This window comes from Chelmon rostratus, chromosome 6 (assembly GCF_017976325.1).
Source record: "Chelmon rostratus isolate fCheRos1 chromosome 6, fCheRos1.pri, whole genome shotgun sequence".
In the NCBI taxonomy this organism is placed as follows: Eukaryota; Metazoa; Chordata; class Actinopteri; order Chaetodontiformes; family Chaetodontidae; genus Chelmon; species Chelmon rostratus.
This window is the reverse complement of record NC_055663.1, coordinates 3,699,275-3,713,980: the sequence shown is the minus strand read 5'-3', so window position 1 is coordinate 3,713,980 and position 14,706 is coordinate 3,699,275. Positions and strand designations below refer to the sequence as shown.

The window sequence follows — 14,706 nt, the reverse complement described above, 5'->3', positions numbered from 1 at the left end:
AGCAGCTGACAAGAATAACTGTCACGTTTGATGAAAACATTCTTGTTGTTTGTTGCTGTTTGATAGACCTATTCAGCACAGGAACACAGTGAGTAAACCAACACAAACATCAGCATGCTAACATGTTTAGCAGGTATAATATTTACAATGTTCACCATGTTAGTTTAGCGTGTTAGCATGCTAACATTTGCCATTTAGCACATAATGCAAAGTAGAGCTGAAAGTATAAGACAAGCTGGAATTTTGTCCTGGTGACGGCCCTAAATGAAAAGTCAGGAGATCGCTAAACTTATTACAATTCATCCAGATGAAGACATGAATGTCTGTACCACATTTCATGTTGATCCATCCATTCGGGAGACATTTCACTCTAAACCAGAAACGCCAACTGAGGGTGGCGATGGAGGCGACGACAGAGGACCACCTAAGGTCAGTTACCTGGGCTCTGTGCAGCCTCTTCAGTTCCTCCTGCTTGGCTTGTCGGCGTGCTGCTTTCTGGACCCTTCGAGTCAGCTTGGCATTCAGCTCTTCTTCCGTGTAGGTTTTCTGGTGCAACAACAAAAACATGAGTTAGAGAAGTCCCATTCACAAGCTGCTAATGTGTGCTGTTGACTCCACGGGGCCCTGGCCCTTCGGGAAAGTTGAACAGGAGAGGAGGGGGATTAGACCTTGTAGAAGTTGAGGGACAAGGCTGACTAGCATGATGTAATCTATCTTGGAAAATGTAACATATCTACAGGCTTCACTAGGCCTATAAATTGGGAACATGAGCCATCTCAGAACACATTGTGACACACACATCAACTTCACTGCCGCTCTCACGGTTATAACCCTTCTTCACATTATGGCATCTTCCATAACAATACAGTATTTGAATAAGCAGGGATGTTTCCCCTATTAGTTGACTTGTGAGGACATAAAAAAGCTGGCATAATTCAGGAGAAAGACAGAATAGTAGTGAAGGAAAACTTGTCAAAGTTATTCCAGCAGCCAGACTGGAGGAAAAACAGTGCCGCAGTGACAGATAGGCAGGTTAATATCATACCGGTCAGAGAGGAGCAGCCCCTGATGGGGGGAGATGTGGAAGAATCATTGTGACCAGAAAGGTGAGCCATGAGAGTGATGTTTTAACAGAGCAGTGAGTGAGTGGGCGCTGTGGTCAGACTGTCACATGCATCCAGAGAGGAGCGTTAGTGTAGGCCAGATGCACGTAAGGTGTTATTACTGGCACATGCGCAGAGGGCTGGGTGTTGGGGGGGGTGGGGGTTATCAATGGGAACGTATGTAATACTACCTTTGTGGCGTACGATCTCTTGAACGCCAGTGCGTGAGGGACATAAACAGACTTGGGGAAGACAAAACAAAAAAGGGAGGAAACAAACATGATACAGATGATATGATTAAATGGGTTAATGATTATGTGAAATTGGTCAAAATAAAACCAAAAAAGGTAACAATTTAGCTGGTACAATCAAAACAGGCAATGTTAATATGCCACACCACAACAAAATGGGAGGGTGCAGCGACATTTTATACATCTATGTTAATCAGGAATTAGTCCAACAAAACAACAATTACAAATCATGTAAGATTTTCCAAGATTTTAGAGACCGTCTCACCATAAAGCAGTGAGGCAGGTCTAATAAGTCTTAGTCTTAGATCATCTCTATAAGAATATATCTAAAACATTCACAGATCTGAAAATCTAGAACTAAACTAACACCACAAAAGTCACGAGAGACGAGTCTACGCGATCCCTGAGGGCGCTGGCTGATTTACGGCCTGGCAGGCATGATCCAGCTTTAACCTCCTGCTATGGCAGCTGCATTAAGTCCAAATTCAGATGAAGAATCACAAAGTGTCAATTCATTCTTCATATACATCTTCAAAAGGACAAAAACAATGGGAGCGTGTCAGCCTTTCTTCGATGCATTTACAATATTAAATGAATTCATGCCTCTGGCCCTGAACTCAACTGTATCTAACTAAAACACCAGAAACACACACACACACACAGACTGAGCAGCAGCGGAGAAAATCATTCGGAATTTCAGTCAAACATAATGAATGCAAATGATTCAAATAAAAAAAAAATGCTATTATAGAAATTTGGGTTTTTTTGCGCTGAATTCCTGCACAGACCTAATCAGATCTGCGCCACCTGCAAATTTAATGCATCACACTTTTGAAGAATTAACTCATTTAGTAATTTTGCTAATGGATCTCATTATGGTGTGCATTTCATTATTGCAGGTGTTGAGCACAATATATTTATTTATACTGTTGTTGCTCTGAGGGAAGCATGTAAGCATTCTTATATCTGACCCGACTTTAAAAACCAATCAAAAAGCCCGATGCAAGCTTTAGGAACTTAAGGTTTGTAGAATGCTCAGAATATTAAAAATATTTGCAAAATTATGCTCACATGAAATTCAAAATCATTTCACTCCATTCTGCACAATACCTCCTCATCGTCTTTCCCCTTTTCTCGATCAACCTCTTTTGCCCGCTGTCTTTCTTTATGCCTCTCTTTCACCCTCTGTCTTTCCTTTAACTCCCTCTTTTTCTCCTTCGCCAGTTTCTCCTCCTTTATCGCTTCCTTCTGCATGCCTGACACTAGGTCAAAGATGTCCATGTGCCGCTGGGAGTGGAAGACATGATTTCAATGAAAGTAAAACAGGAATGGAGAGAACAGATGTGATGGGGACAGGTCCACAGAATCATTCACTCTGCTCTGGGAAGGCTAAGTAGGCACGCCTGCTGAGGATAAACACTGGGCATTTTAAACATGCACGCCACCTGCTTGTGAGTTGTTGGTGAGGGGTGTATACCTGTCTAGATATCTAATGACAAAGGTGTGATGTGTCTAATTGCGTCTACTGTGACTCACATCTGCCTTCGACTTCTGGGAGGACCTCTCCAGAACATCGTCACAGGACAGATCAGAGTCCTCGGAGAAGCTCAAGTTTCTGCGCGATTTCAAGTCTGTAACAAACAATAAGCAAAGGCAGAAATGTTGTTGTTCTTGAACTATACCAAAAAAGATCACATTCAAAAACTGCACTGGATCCCCTTTCTTACCTGATGATTTCCCAAGAGGTGATGTTGTTTTCTTCCCAGAGTCCTGAGTGGTGGAACTGGAGGACGGCGTGCTCGGACACGATTTATCGTCCTTCTTCTTTTTTTCCTTCTTGTACCCTGAGAAGACGGCCTTCCACAGCGACTTGTGTTTGGGCGGCGTCTCATCTGTGCCGGAGAGCCTGCTGCTGTCGTTCTTGGCTTTTTTCTCTTTCTTATTCTTGCGTGGCGAGAAGAGGGAACTTCGTTTCTTGCTCTTGCTCGCGGTGGAGCCGTCTGACGAAGCAGCGGAGCTGTCCAGGCTCTTGTTGCTGCTGAAGAAGCGCTCGGGCACAGTCTCCACCTTCTTCGACTCCAGGGCTTTCACGGCTGATGTCTTCGGAGATACGGCTGATTTTTTACTTTTTCCAGCAGCATCTGGGGTTACGCTCCAGGCCACCTTGGGTGCGGCACCCTTGTCTACGTCAGATTCTTTCATTTTGGTTAGCTGCTTGGCCATGGCGTCTTTCAGAGCCTGGCTCTTGATGGACTTTTCTCTGGCCCTTATTCTCTCTTCAGCGATCTCCTTGGCCTCTGGGGAGAATTGAGTTGCCCTCTGGGTCTTAGAGGCTGGGTTGACAGGGATATTGGGTTTACCATTCTCCATTGCTAGAGCCAGATGCAGGGGAGGTCTCTCCCTGCTGGGCTTGCTGGTGGGTGGAGTGTAGTACCTGTTCATGCTCGTGTCTGGTGTCCGCTCATCATAGCTCTCCTCCACGTCATCAGCAAACGGAATCTCCTCCACCGTCTCCACAAATGACTTCCTCACCTCTTCCGGCCGTGGTTTCTTGTTCTTCTCCCTCATGACAACCACTGGAGCTGTTTCTGGACCTGCCTGAGGTGAGGAGACCTTCCTGGGTGCAGGTTTGGGTGCAGACACGGGGCTCAGCTGGGTCCTCGGTGCAGGAACAGGACTCTTGGTTTTTGCTGGCTCTTTGGCACGCTCAGACGCAGGTTTTTCTGTTCCGTTGCTCCAGGACACCTGGTGTCTCTGCTGCCTAAACACGGCCGGAGACTGATTGGCAGGCACAGGAGGTGGTGGGCTGGAGGGCGGAGTCAGCATGGTGGAGTCAGATGTGTTATAGCTGTCACTGTTAGCTGTCTGACTTGTGACCATGCTCCCATTCAACCCCAAGCCAGAGCTGCTGCTGAGGTCCCTCTTATCAGAGCCATTACTCTTGGGCTCTGCAGGAGCGATGGGGGTAATTACCTGACCCTCGAGAGTGATGTTGAGTCTGCGAATGACGGAGCGGCCAGTAAAAGCAGGCTTCTGTTCCTCAGGCACATCTGGAGACCGTGTCGTGACAGGGGTGGAGTCCTGCGTTGGAGCCTTAACGACACTCTTTTCTAAGACTTTACTACTGCGGTCCAAAGGTGTCAGACCGAGGCTCTTCCTGATCTCAGCACTCTTTAACCAAAATTCCTCAATGATATCTGTCTTTTTAGATGGAGTGTCCTCTGTTGAGGAATCTATGGATTTTGAGGGCTCAGGGGTGTCCTTGTCTGCTTTGGTCATGGGCGTGGAGGTGACTCCGGGGACAGGCTGAGTTCTGACGGGAGAGTCAGAGGTGAGGGGTGACGATGGTTCCTGGCAGGGCAAAGGCTGAGCGCAGATTGGGGAGAGGGGGTTGCCTGTGAGAGGGCAAATAGAGCGGTGAGGGTAGACAGGAGATTTAGGTGTGCAAGTCTCTGGTAAGGGAGTGGGCTGAGAGCGGATTGGGGAGCCAGTGGGCGATTTGACCGGGGATCTGACAGGTGACTCGATGGCGGGATTGACTGGAGAGCTGATGGGTGATTTGGCGGTTGAACTGGGCAGGGGTGAGGCAGGGACAGCAGCAGCAGCACTGAGAGGAGGAGAAGGGGCAGAGGAAGGATCCTGGACTGAAACAGGTGAGGGACACACCGGGCTCTTGGCAGCTGGAGGAGGAGAGGGAGTCATGCTGTCAGGCTTCGTTTCCTCTGGCATGAACGGTTCTGGGAAGAAGCAGGTCCCAGGAGACTTGACCAGAGGTATCTGGAAAAGAAACAGATGATCCAGAGTCAGTCAAAACTAACATTACAAACTAACCCTTGAGTTGAGAAGTGTGGAATTCTCTCACCTGTGTTTCAAGCTCTGGGAATGGTTTGAGTGGGGAAAGAACAACATCTTCCTTCTGCATGGGGCTGACACTGGATGGCTCTGAATGCACAAATAACAAAAATGCCTTTTATTTGTCTAAAACTGTATCTGACTTATCAACTTAGAGGAATTATCAGAGACATGTACCAATACTGGAGGACATTTTCAGACTTTCTGATTTCTTGTCTTCTTCAGGAACCACTTCAGCATGCTCTGACTGATGCAAACGAGCCTCAGCTTCTGCATCTGAAGGGATGTCATCTGGAATTTAAAGACAACATATGTGTTATTTATGTCCTTTTATTGCAAAGGAGCATAATTTTTTTGTGAAGCAAACATGCTGTGAAAGAATTGTTGGATTCATTATTATTCATATTATTCTAACTGCTAACCTTGATCCATCTCTGTTCCAGGCTCCATATCTGGACTGTCTGCTTCTGCCTCCAGATCCTCGTCACAGGGCTCTGGCATGACAAAGAAATGGCAAAAAAAATGAGTCACCTGGTTACATATTCTCTCTTCTCTCAATCAATAACAGAGCAAGAAGTTTTTCAACTTCCTAACAACCTTCACTGGACTTTTCTCAGATATTCTTACCGAAGGCTAAATAGAAAAAAAAAGAAAAAGAGAGCATCAGTGTTCCAAGATCCCTTAATGAAAAAATCTATCAAGACCAATTTTGAAGAGTGCAGCGCAGTTATGGGAAAAAATGAACGGTTGAAAAAGGATGAAAAAGGCTTTTTTTTTCTGAGAACAGCTTTAAACAACGTTTTCTGTCAGGAAAATCATACATTAGTTAAATTAAATCATGTACAGTAGATCTATCAATACATAAGAACCAAGGATGGGCACAGAGGAGGATTAGTAAAAAGATACATGCAGCTCTCCATTTTCAACATAGCAAATGGAGACATGTGACCAAAGCAAAAGCACAACCACAATGTTAATGACGTTGGTTAAAAGATGAGCAGCAGGCCCCTCACGTAAACAAAATTTGACAGGAGAGACAGTTGTTCTTACAAACCTAAAAACAGGGACGAACCCTCACAGCTAATTCATGCAATTCTGAAATGATTTCACCACCTTGAAAGTCACCTCTGCTAAATGCACTAAGCAGGTCATTGTTCAGGTGGCAGAACACCTGATTCTAGTGGGGCTGAGAACACGGGGAGTGTTATTAAGCTTTGTTTCGACCCTGAACACGAGCACTGCCTACAAAATCAAATGCATGTGTAGGACTCTCGTTCCAGTCACTCAAGTTTTTGAACAGTTGATAAAGTACCTCACCAGCTCAACGTTAAGCAAGTACAAGTGCTGTTTAAGGGTTAGTCCAAAAATGTACAGCAGCAATAGCAGATTCCAAGGGAAACAGCTCACGCTTTACCCATTGGAGCAAGAAACACTGTAGTGTTAAGTGTTTTCAAGCCTTGATCTGTCTCTGGAATACTTTTCACTGCAGTACAATATACTATGTGAGTAAAGAGAAAATAGATATTTTGGAAGTTTGAAGGGTTGGATGAGAGGTCGGGAAGTGAGAGGTGAAATACAGCTGTTGATCTGAACCCAAGAGAGCCGAACTCTTGAGCGTAACAGCCTTACAGCATGCATGCTTGTGAGTTTACTGGTCTCTGCACGTGTTTCTGCATGCGCCAGAAAAATGCCAGCAGATAGAGTACGAGTCTAAGACGGGATGTCGTGATCCCTTTTAAGTCTGTGCTACCTCCAGACATGGACTCCAACCAGACTCTCACTGCCTCGTGTCGGGCGGATGTGTGGGCAGGGGCTACGTTCAAACCAGAAGATACAGAACAACAAGGGATAGATGGCAGGGAAATAACAGTAAATTAAATTAGGCACATGGGAAAGAACATAGCAGAACACAAAAGAACAAAGCAGAACAAAATCAAAAAGAACTGACAAGGGGGGTTATATGGTGCACTGGGACATGGCTGACGAATTTTAAATTCACCCCAGAGGACCAACAGCAACTCTGAATGACAAATTAAAAGACTGAACACATAATTAGACATTCCAAGAAACAAAAGCAATGTGACAAAATGTACAAAATCAGAGAAATGAAAAAAAAAAAGGTGGGTTAGTTGGGGGAGGTGGCTCCTCCTGTTGCAGACACAGACATACAAACAGAACAGCAGCAGCCACACTGGTGAAATGACCCTGATCCTTCACTCTTTGAGGCCTACAGCTTGGGACTCGCACAGTCCAAACCCCATCTGTTCAGCTCCTCTGGGTGGGTTACCTGTGGAGGAGGGCTGCGTGAGCTCAGAGGGTTGGGAGAGTTGGGAGGCTGAGGCCGCCTGGCCATCCTTGTCTCCCTCAGACTCCAGGTGCGTTCTCACCAAACCTGGAATGGCCTGAGGATCCACAGGCTGCAGAACCTGTTGGATCTGTAGGTTCCTGGCTAAATGAGGGTGTCAGCATATGGTGTAGTGCAGTTGCAAGTTGTGTGTGAACCAGTAGATCAGAAACAAATAAAGAGAGACCAAGGTAGTTGTCCAGGAAATAGGGCAGAAGAAAAAGAGAGGGGGGGAGAGACGAGACAAAAGTGAAAGAGAAAAGGTAGAGAGGCAGTTAGAATACAGTGGCATTAAAAAAATCATCGGAGTGGCAAGGTGGAGGGAGGCTGCATGCACTAGGCTGCAAAAAACCAAACCATAAAAGAAGAGCTTCAAAGATATAATGTTAAAAATAATAATAATATCCATTTGTTAAACAGACCGGTTTTGCCTCTCAATACCAAATCTGTAGGGCCTGGGAGGAAAACAAAAATCTCTGACATTTACAGTTTCAGATTAGTATTAAAGCACAAACAAAACAGAGGTATTAAACAGCAGGTTAAATGGGATGAGACTCACAGTAACTCTTTAAAAGAAATTCACTTATGAACACAAAATCCTTCAAAAACACAACTGCAACCGAAGACAATAAAAAAAATAAAAGCCACGCTCTTATTGTAGAAAAAACCTTGAAAAAGAAGCCCAAACCAGCCACGTTTAAATGTCACACTCAAAGGTACTGCAAACACATCCACAGGCAGTTCTGCTGCTACCTTTAAATGTACCAACATCCTCTTCATCTGTGAGGTACTTCTCCAGCCAAAGGCCTGACTGGAGCTCTCTATCCCAGGGGCAGTAATCGCCCTCTGCCAGCAGGGGGAGACAGACGCCCAGCACAAAAAAAAACAACACATCCAGAGCCACACATCCACGAGTACACACAAACACAGTGGACACAGGGAGAAGTAATGAAGAGGAGGGGATGGAAAAGGAGGAAAGAAACAAAGGATGAGGAAAACAATGTTTGAGACAGTGACACTTCACATGAAACAGACTTTGATAGAAAGCAAATGGAGTTTTGAACAGGTCAAGTGGAGTCTGGACAGGGTGTTAACACACACCAAAGGATACAAACTACATTTCAAGTTTTCACAGGACAAGCTGCAATCACAACAACAACGAAAAACAAATTTACCATCGCTTGACTCCTCATCCTCTTCATCCTCATCTTCCTCCTCATCCTCTTCCTCCTCCTCATCTACTTCCCCGTCTCTGCTGACTGCGTCAGCCAGAGCCTCGCCCTCTTCCTCCCCGCCGTGGTCGCCCCTCAGTTTGGCGTGGAGCTCTACAGCCTCCTTCCAGGGAACGCCACCGAGGTCTGACGGGCTGGTAGGTTGCTGCTCCACCTCCACCTCCACCTCCTCCTGCTCCTGATCCTCCTGCTCATCCTCCTCCTCCATGTCTGACTCTGAGCTACTGTTGGAAAAGGATGAGTCCCAACAATCAATATCATCATTCCAGCAAATGAGAAATCCAAAAACCCAGCATGCTTAAGGCATACAGAGTCATATAAAAAGTGCATATCTTAGTGGTTTTTATGCTCTTACCTGGAGCCCAGGTCAGCATCTGTGGCCTTGTCCAGCACGCTGCTGAGATTATGCTCTGCCAGTGTCTCCTCTGGCACCTCCTCCAGCTCCTCCTCCCTCTGCAGGGACAGACGGTAGTTCTCCAACTCGATGCGCTCAGGAGTTCCACGCAGACGTTTAGCTAAGCTGGGCTCCTGCAGGCCGTTGACCTCCGGTACTGGGGTCGAAGATTGAGCATAAGGTGGAGACCGCAGGTTGGAGGCAGAGGGGAGAGAGCACAAAAAATGCAACTGAGAATCAGGCAGGTGCAACAGCAGAGAGGAGCAGAGGAGAACACAACCCTCTGCAGTGCAGGAGCCATGCAGGACTGACTGAAAGGGCAAATATAAGCCTTATCTGTCTGTGGGAATGAACTGGACCAAAACAAATTCCCTGTGTCACTATCAGTGAAATCCTGACAGTGTTTGTGTGTGAACATGTCAGGCTAGTGGCATAAAATCCATCACACATCTGACAATTGAAACTAGTGCAATACCATACACATTTCTCGTTTAATTACTTATTCCCATTTACAGGACAAACTGACAAGGACACACCAATTTAAGATCTATAACTGAATTTATTGCATTAGATTATATTCCTACAGCAAATAGTATCAACAAACAAAAATAGGTTTAACACTCTAAAATAGTTCCATGATACTACAGTTACGGTACAAGGTTGTTGCCTTGCCCTTTTCCCATCCTGAGAAGCAAATCTTAAAACTGTATTTCCAAAATGTCCCTCTCAAATTGACTTCGGTATTAGCGAATGTAGGTGGAATGGATCAAAACAAGTATTTTATATATTATACTACACTTGCCGCGTTTCCACAGCTCCAATCGGGACAAAATGACTGACTCATTAAGCAATGACCCTCATGTAAATTCCCCCTTTAAAAGGGTGGGTGTGACAATGAATGTGTGGTGTTTGGGATGTGGTCCAACAGATGCAATGGATTCCTTTTATTACCTAAACAAGGCAACATGGCTGTAAGTGCAAGACAGCTGTGAAAAAACTCCCCAGTTTAAACTTCACCTTTCCATCAAAACCAGGCCTGAAATTAAACATTAAAGCCACAGATGACCAAACAAATGTAAAGTGCACTGATTTCAGATTTCCAATCTATTCATCTTCAATATTTAATATAATAAACATCATTGATTACGTATGGGAAACATTAGGAATAGGACTTAAAAAAGTTATACAAACATCTAGGTTGTAGTTTGACTTGCCATTAGTATGTAGGTAAACTTTATCTACACAATAAATGATTTTCCATCATAAAACAAGCACATATAATGATGTGCCTCTTCTGGGTATTGTAATACTATCTTTCCATGTTGCCCATCTCTAGTAATTCTTTCATTTTGTTATCATCTTGAATTAATGTTATATTACGTTTCTAGTAATACTACAGTATTTATGAGTAACAATTTTAGTTCAGAATACTACACTTGCTACACAACGCAGCAGGCCTACACTTTAATTACTAATTCCAATAATTCTTTTAATGTGAATCTTACCAACCTATTCTTTTACACGCCTTCTAGTCTTGTTGATTATATTCAATAATAATATGCAATGTACTTAATTTGGCAAATATTAACTATATTGAGCAAACACAAGTGTGTCTTAGCAGCAATCTGTCGGGGGGTGACAGGTTGAGGGATGCAGGAGGAAAATCACAAGAGAACCAATCACAGGCATGAATTCAAGCACTAGTAGAGCTCTCAGTTTTAAGCTGCTCTGATAGGAGGGGGAAAGGTAAAGCTCACAAAAGCACTGATACAGGCACTTCACAGTGTGGTGAGTTTCAGTAAGAGGGACACTGTAGGTGCAAAACAGCTTACAGAGAGAAAGAAACACATCACAAAGCAGGCTTTAAAGAAACACATCACACAGGAGGAGGTCGAGCTTAAAGAGGGCAGTCACAGGCCACTAGAGGTTACAATCACAAAAGAATCAAGCTTGGCTTTTCATTAAAAGACAGGCAGGTAAGCAAATCACTGAATGTGTAGCTACATGCCAAACTATATTGAATTAAGAAAGCTGGCACATCTATCAATAAAATCAGAATAGGAAGCTGTACAGGAGAGTAAAGAAATGATTAATATTGCTGCCTGGAGAGCAGGCCAGAAAGAACTCTGTCCAACTCTTTTTTTTTAATTTCCAAGCCAAGGAAAGTAAATGAATTTAAGATGCACCATTCATTTCTAAAATTATGCTGCCAGAGCGCTGCTTTAACGGCCTCGGCCAATCACAAGTCAGAAAATGGCTTCTAACGTACGGAAAGAATGCTGCATCTTGAAGAAATAAATCAGTCACTGAGACGAAGAATCACAAGAGTTACATGAACGCTCCTCAGGCTCAGTGAGTCGACACAATCAGCTAAATCTCTACAGTCCCACTGACATTAGTGAGCAAAGAGTAAAAGGAAGTAAGGAAGGGAGAAAGAAAGGAGGGACAAGAAAGTCATGCTAGAGGAGGTTGAGCAGGACATTGATGGTGAAACAGCAGAAGAGGTAGATGCAGTAGGTACACAGGAAGGGAGAGTCTAAGGGGTTGTGTGCCACCTGGTGGCAGGTCCAGGAGAGCGTGCGGCAGAGGGTGCGCAGCAGGACTCCCACGCCCATGGCCAGATGGCAGGGCGCAGCCACCACAGCAAGAGAGCAAAGTGGGGTACCTGAGGGCTGGAGCTCGGCCGAGGGGGCTGCCGCTGCCACCGCCCTTCCGGGGGCATCCACGGTCGCCATAGGGGTTTGGGGCGCCTGGTTCTCCTGCAAAGGTAGACAGACAGATGAGGTCAACCATGGCAAAGTGTTGGAAGACACAAGCGCTTTTGGAAGGTCAGAGCACAAGAACAAAAGGTTGAAGTATTAAATGGCTCCCTACTCGAGACACCATCTGATTCCCACATGTTAGCATTCGTGCTCCTGCCTACGCACTGCATTCCGAAGATAAACCAAATAATTAATTTCTTCATTATTTGCCAGCAAACCCTGATTTCCACCAGGATTTCAATGTGTAAACAAAACAGGTACCTTAGCAGGAACTGGAGCAGGGGAGGGAGCAGGCCTCTTTCTCTGAGCATAGCCAGACAGGCGGTAACAGTAGTGGGGCTTGCAGTAAAATTTCCCTGCAAGATAAAGAAGACAGACACACAAAAACAAATAAAGTCACAGCATAAATAACTACATGCTATGCATATTCTACAAGTTTCACCTCACAGAATCCACAGGCGTTATCTGTTCTGCAGAAGCAGACTGTGTGTTTGTTATTAAAAAAAAAAAAGAAATCTTCCTTCTGTCTCAGTCGAGACCGTCAGTGGGTTTCAGTCCCACAGCAACTCTGAAAAACAGCTATTCTGTCTGGATGAACAAACCGCTGCCTGTCCTCCAGCACAACAGACACCTCCCAGAGAGGAAAAAATACGGACTCATGACACTGAACTGAGCTCTGGGGTCAACGCAACACAACGTCTTTAAAGCTCAGAATTAAACACGTTAAGAGGCAAAAGGTGCTTTTTCAAATGACACAAAAATGAGAGAAGCCCTTGTCCCTTTTTGATTCAACCACTGGAGAGTACTGAAGTTGCACATTTGCAAATTCCACAGATGGTGGTTTTAAAATGCATGAACAGATGTGCTACTTTTCAAGCTAACATTTGTTCAAACTGCAGTTTTATTCTGGTGTTCGGTTGGTGTTCATTTTGGCTGCAATGATGTTTAGGAACTTTAACGACAGATGGAATCAATGGAGCCATCAGGGAGAAAACTTATCTTAATGTTAATCTTACCGTCCTCCACATCAAAGGCATAGGAGGACAGCCGTAGCGTCGTGCCACAGTAGTCACACTTGAAGCAGCTGCGATGGAAGAACTTCCCCTCCGCACTCAGCCTCTCCATCACATATACGCGCTTTCGACAGAAGAAGCACACATCGCTGCCACCGATGTTGACGGGGAACTCTTTTCTGAGGGAGCCCTGTGGAGGGAGAGAGCTTTGATCAGTCGTTAGGAAAACATTAAGGAGACGCAAGGAGTGGCTTCAACCCAGCAAAGATTCGGGTGACATCAAAGCACAAGCTCACACGCCGGGCTACTGTCGAAGTATGCTCGGTATTGAGCTACTTAATAACGAAACCACAACAGAGCAAGTCAATGGTTACTGACGAGCAGGTCCGAGGATCATCACAAACACAACAGTATCCCAAACTGCAGCTACTTGTTGAGCAAACACACACTCTACAGCTAAAGGGAGGTGGATTAAAGTTAAACTGGGACAGAAAACCAACACATCAGTCTGACAGCAGCGTGACATGGTGTGGATGATATGCAGGAAAACAACAACGGCTGGCAGGTGAGGATTTTTATCTGCGCTGCCACATGCCTACGGCCGCGGGAACAGCATGCTTACCGAATCCCTCTTTTCAGGTAGGGGCTTAGGATCTTCCTGAGACTGAAGCTGATTGGCTATCTGCTCAGCCAATGAGCTAACTCCACCTGTGTACATCCTTACATAGCGCTATCAACAGCATTAGGGAAAAAAGACAGGTGGACAAACATTAGAAAATGAGGGATGAAAAAGAAAGTTAACATGAAAAACAGAAAGGAGACAGGGGGAAGAGGAGTGTGTAAGGAGACAGACTGGCATAGCAACGTGAGCTAAAACACAAAAGGTGTTCACAAACAGTAGTGTCCAACATGGACATTTACACATGACAAAGCAGTGCTTCCATGCTTAATTGATCAAGTGTTAAAATGTGCTGGCAACACCACCTAAAACCAAGTGTAGCTCAGAAAAACAAACTTCTGCCATCAAACAAATAACTCGGCATTAAAACAAAGACATCAACTTTGAAAGATGACAACTACATCACTGCTAATGAAGACTACTTCCATACTCAAGTTAAGCAATCATTCATTTTTCCATTCACAAACACACAAAAACTCCCACTGCACTGTTGTATTACTAATCGAGCAATAAACATCTTCAGTTAAATCCAGCATTAATCTACACCAGGATTAGCTTTCAATCTACTCACTCAAAAAAGATCAGTTTATCCTCTGTAGGGGAAGAATTGAGGCCACACATGTAATATGAGGCCAACCTAAGCCATGCAAACTATTGCTGTGGATGAGGTTTGAGCACGCTTTGCGGTGCTGCAGTTCCACTGCATTGCAAAGTCGTGACTGTGCCACAGCTGGAACTGTGTTTGTCAACGTGGGAATTACACGAGATGGGATATTTGCTACCGAGATGCTCTTCTTCTCCATCGAGTTCAAGCACAATCCAGCTAAGAATATTTTAATCTCTGTTCAGACAGCGTTGCAGTCATACAGACTGATTATATATCAACAAACTTATCACAACAACTTAGTTAGGTTGCAAATGAGTTTGTTAACATTTCCCAAGCAGACAGCTTTTAAAGGTCCAGTGTGCAGGATTTTGTGGCACCTAGTGGCGAGGCTGCAGACTGCAACCGACTGAACAACCGGGGCAGGCGAAGCTAGTGTTTGGTTTGTCTGTTATGGGCTATTGCAGACACA

At 44.8% G+C, this 14,706-nt stretch overlaps 1 protein-coding gene across 12 annotated transcripts in view; it reads right to left on the bottom strand.

Moving 5' to 3' along the window:
* mical3a (microtubule associated monooxygenase, calponin and LIM domain containing 3a) overlaps nt 1-14,706 on the bottom strand; it is a 64,188-nt gene that overhangs the window by 13,757 nt on the left and 35,725 nt on the right. For 5 of the 12 annotated variants that reach the window (XM_041939787.1, XM_041939790.1, XM_041939789.1 and 2 more), the window contains 13 exons: nt 12,955-13,141; nt 12,200-12,294; nt 11,842-11,935; nt 9,138-9,333; nt 8,726-9,006; nt 7,494-7,655; nt 5,629-5,700; nt 5,384-5,497; nt 5,217-5,296; nt 3,082-5,131; nt 2,891-2,985; nt 1,295-1,345; nt 439-546 (listed from right to left, as the gene is read on the bottom strand). In XM_041939787.1, coding sequence (XP_041795721.1) covers nt 439-546; nt 1,295-1,345; nt 2,891-2,985; nt 3,082-5,131; nt 5,217-5,296; nt 5,384-5,497; nt 5,629-5,700; nt 7,494-7,655; nt 8,726-9,006; nt 9,138-9,333; nt 11,842-11,935; nt 12,200-12,294; nt 12,955-13,141 — 3,585 coding nt within the window. Of the gene's footprint in view, nt 1-438; nt 547-1,294; nt 1,346-2,890; nt 2,986-3,081; nt 5,132-5,216; nt 5,297-5,383; nt 5,498-5,628; nt 5,701-6,956; nt 7,020-7,154; nt 7,247-7,493; nt 7,656-8,303; nt 8,397-8,725; nt 9,007-9,137; nt 9,334-11,841; nt 11,936-12,199; nt 12,295-12,954; nt 13,142-13,573; nt 13,682-14,706 lie in introns of those variants that run through there. The other 7 variants (XM_041939794.1, XM_041939797.1, XM_041939796.1 and 4 more) reach the window with 6 other exon arrangements.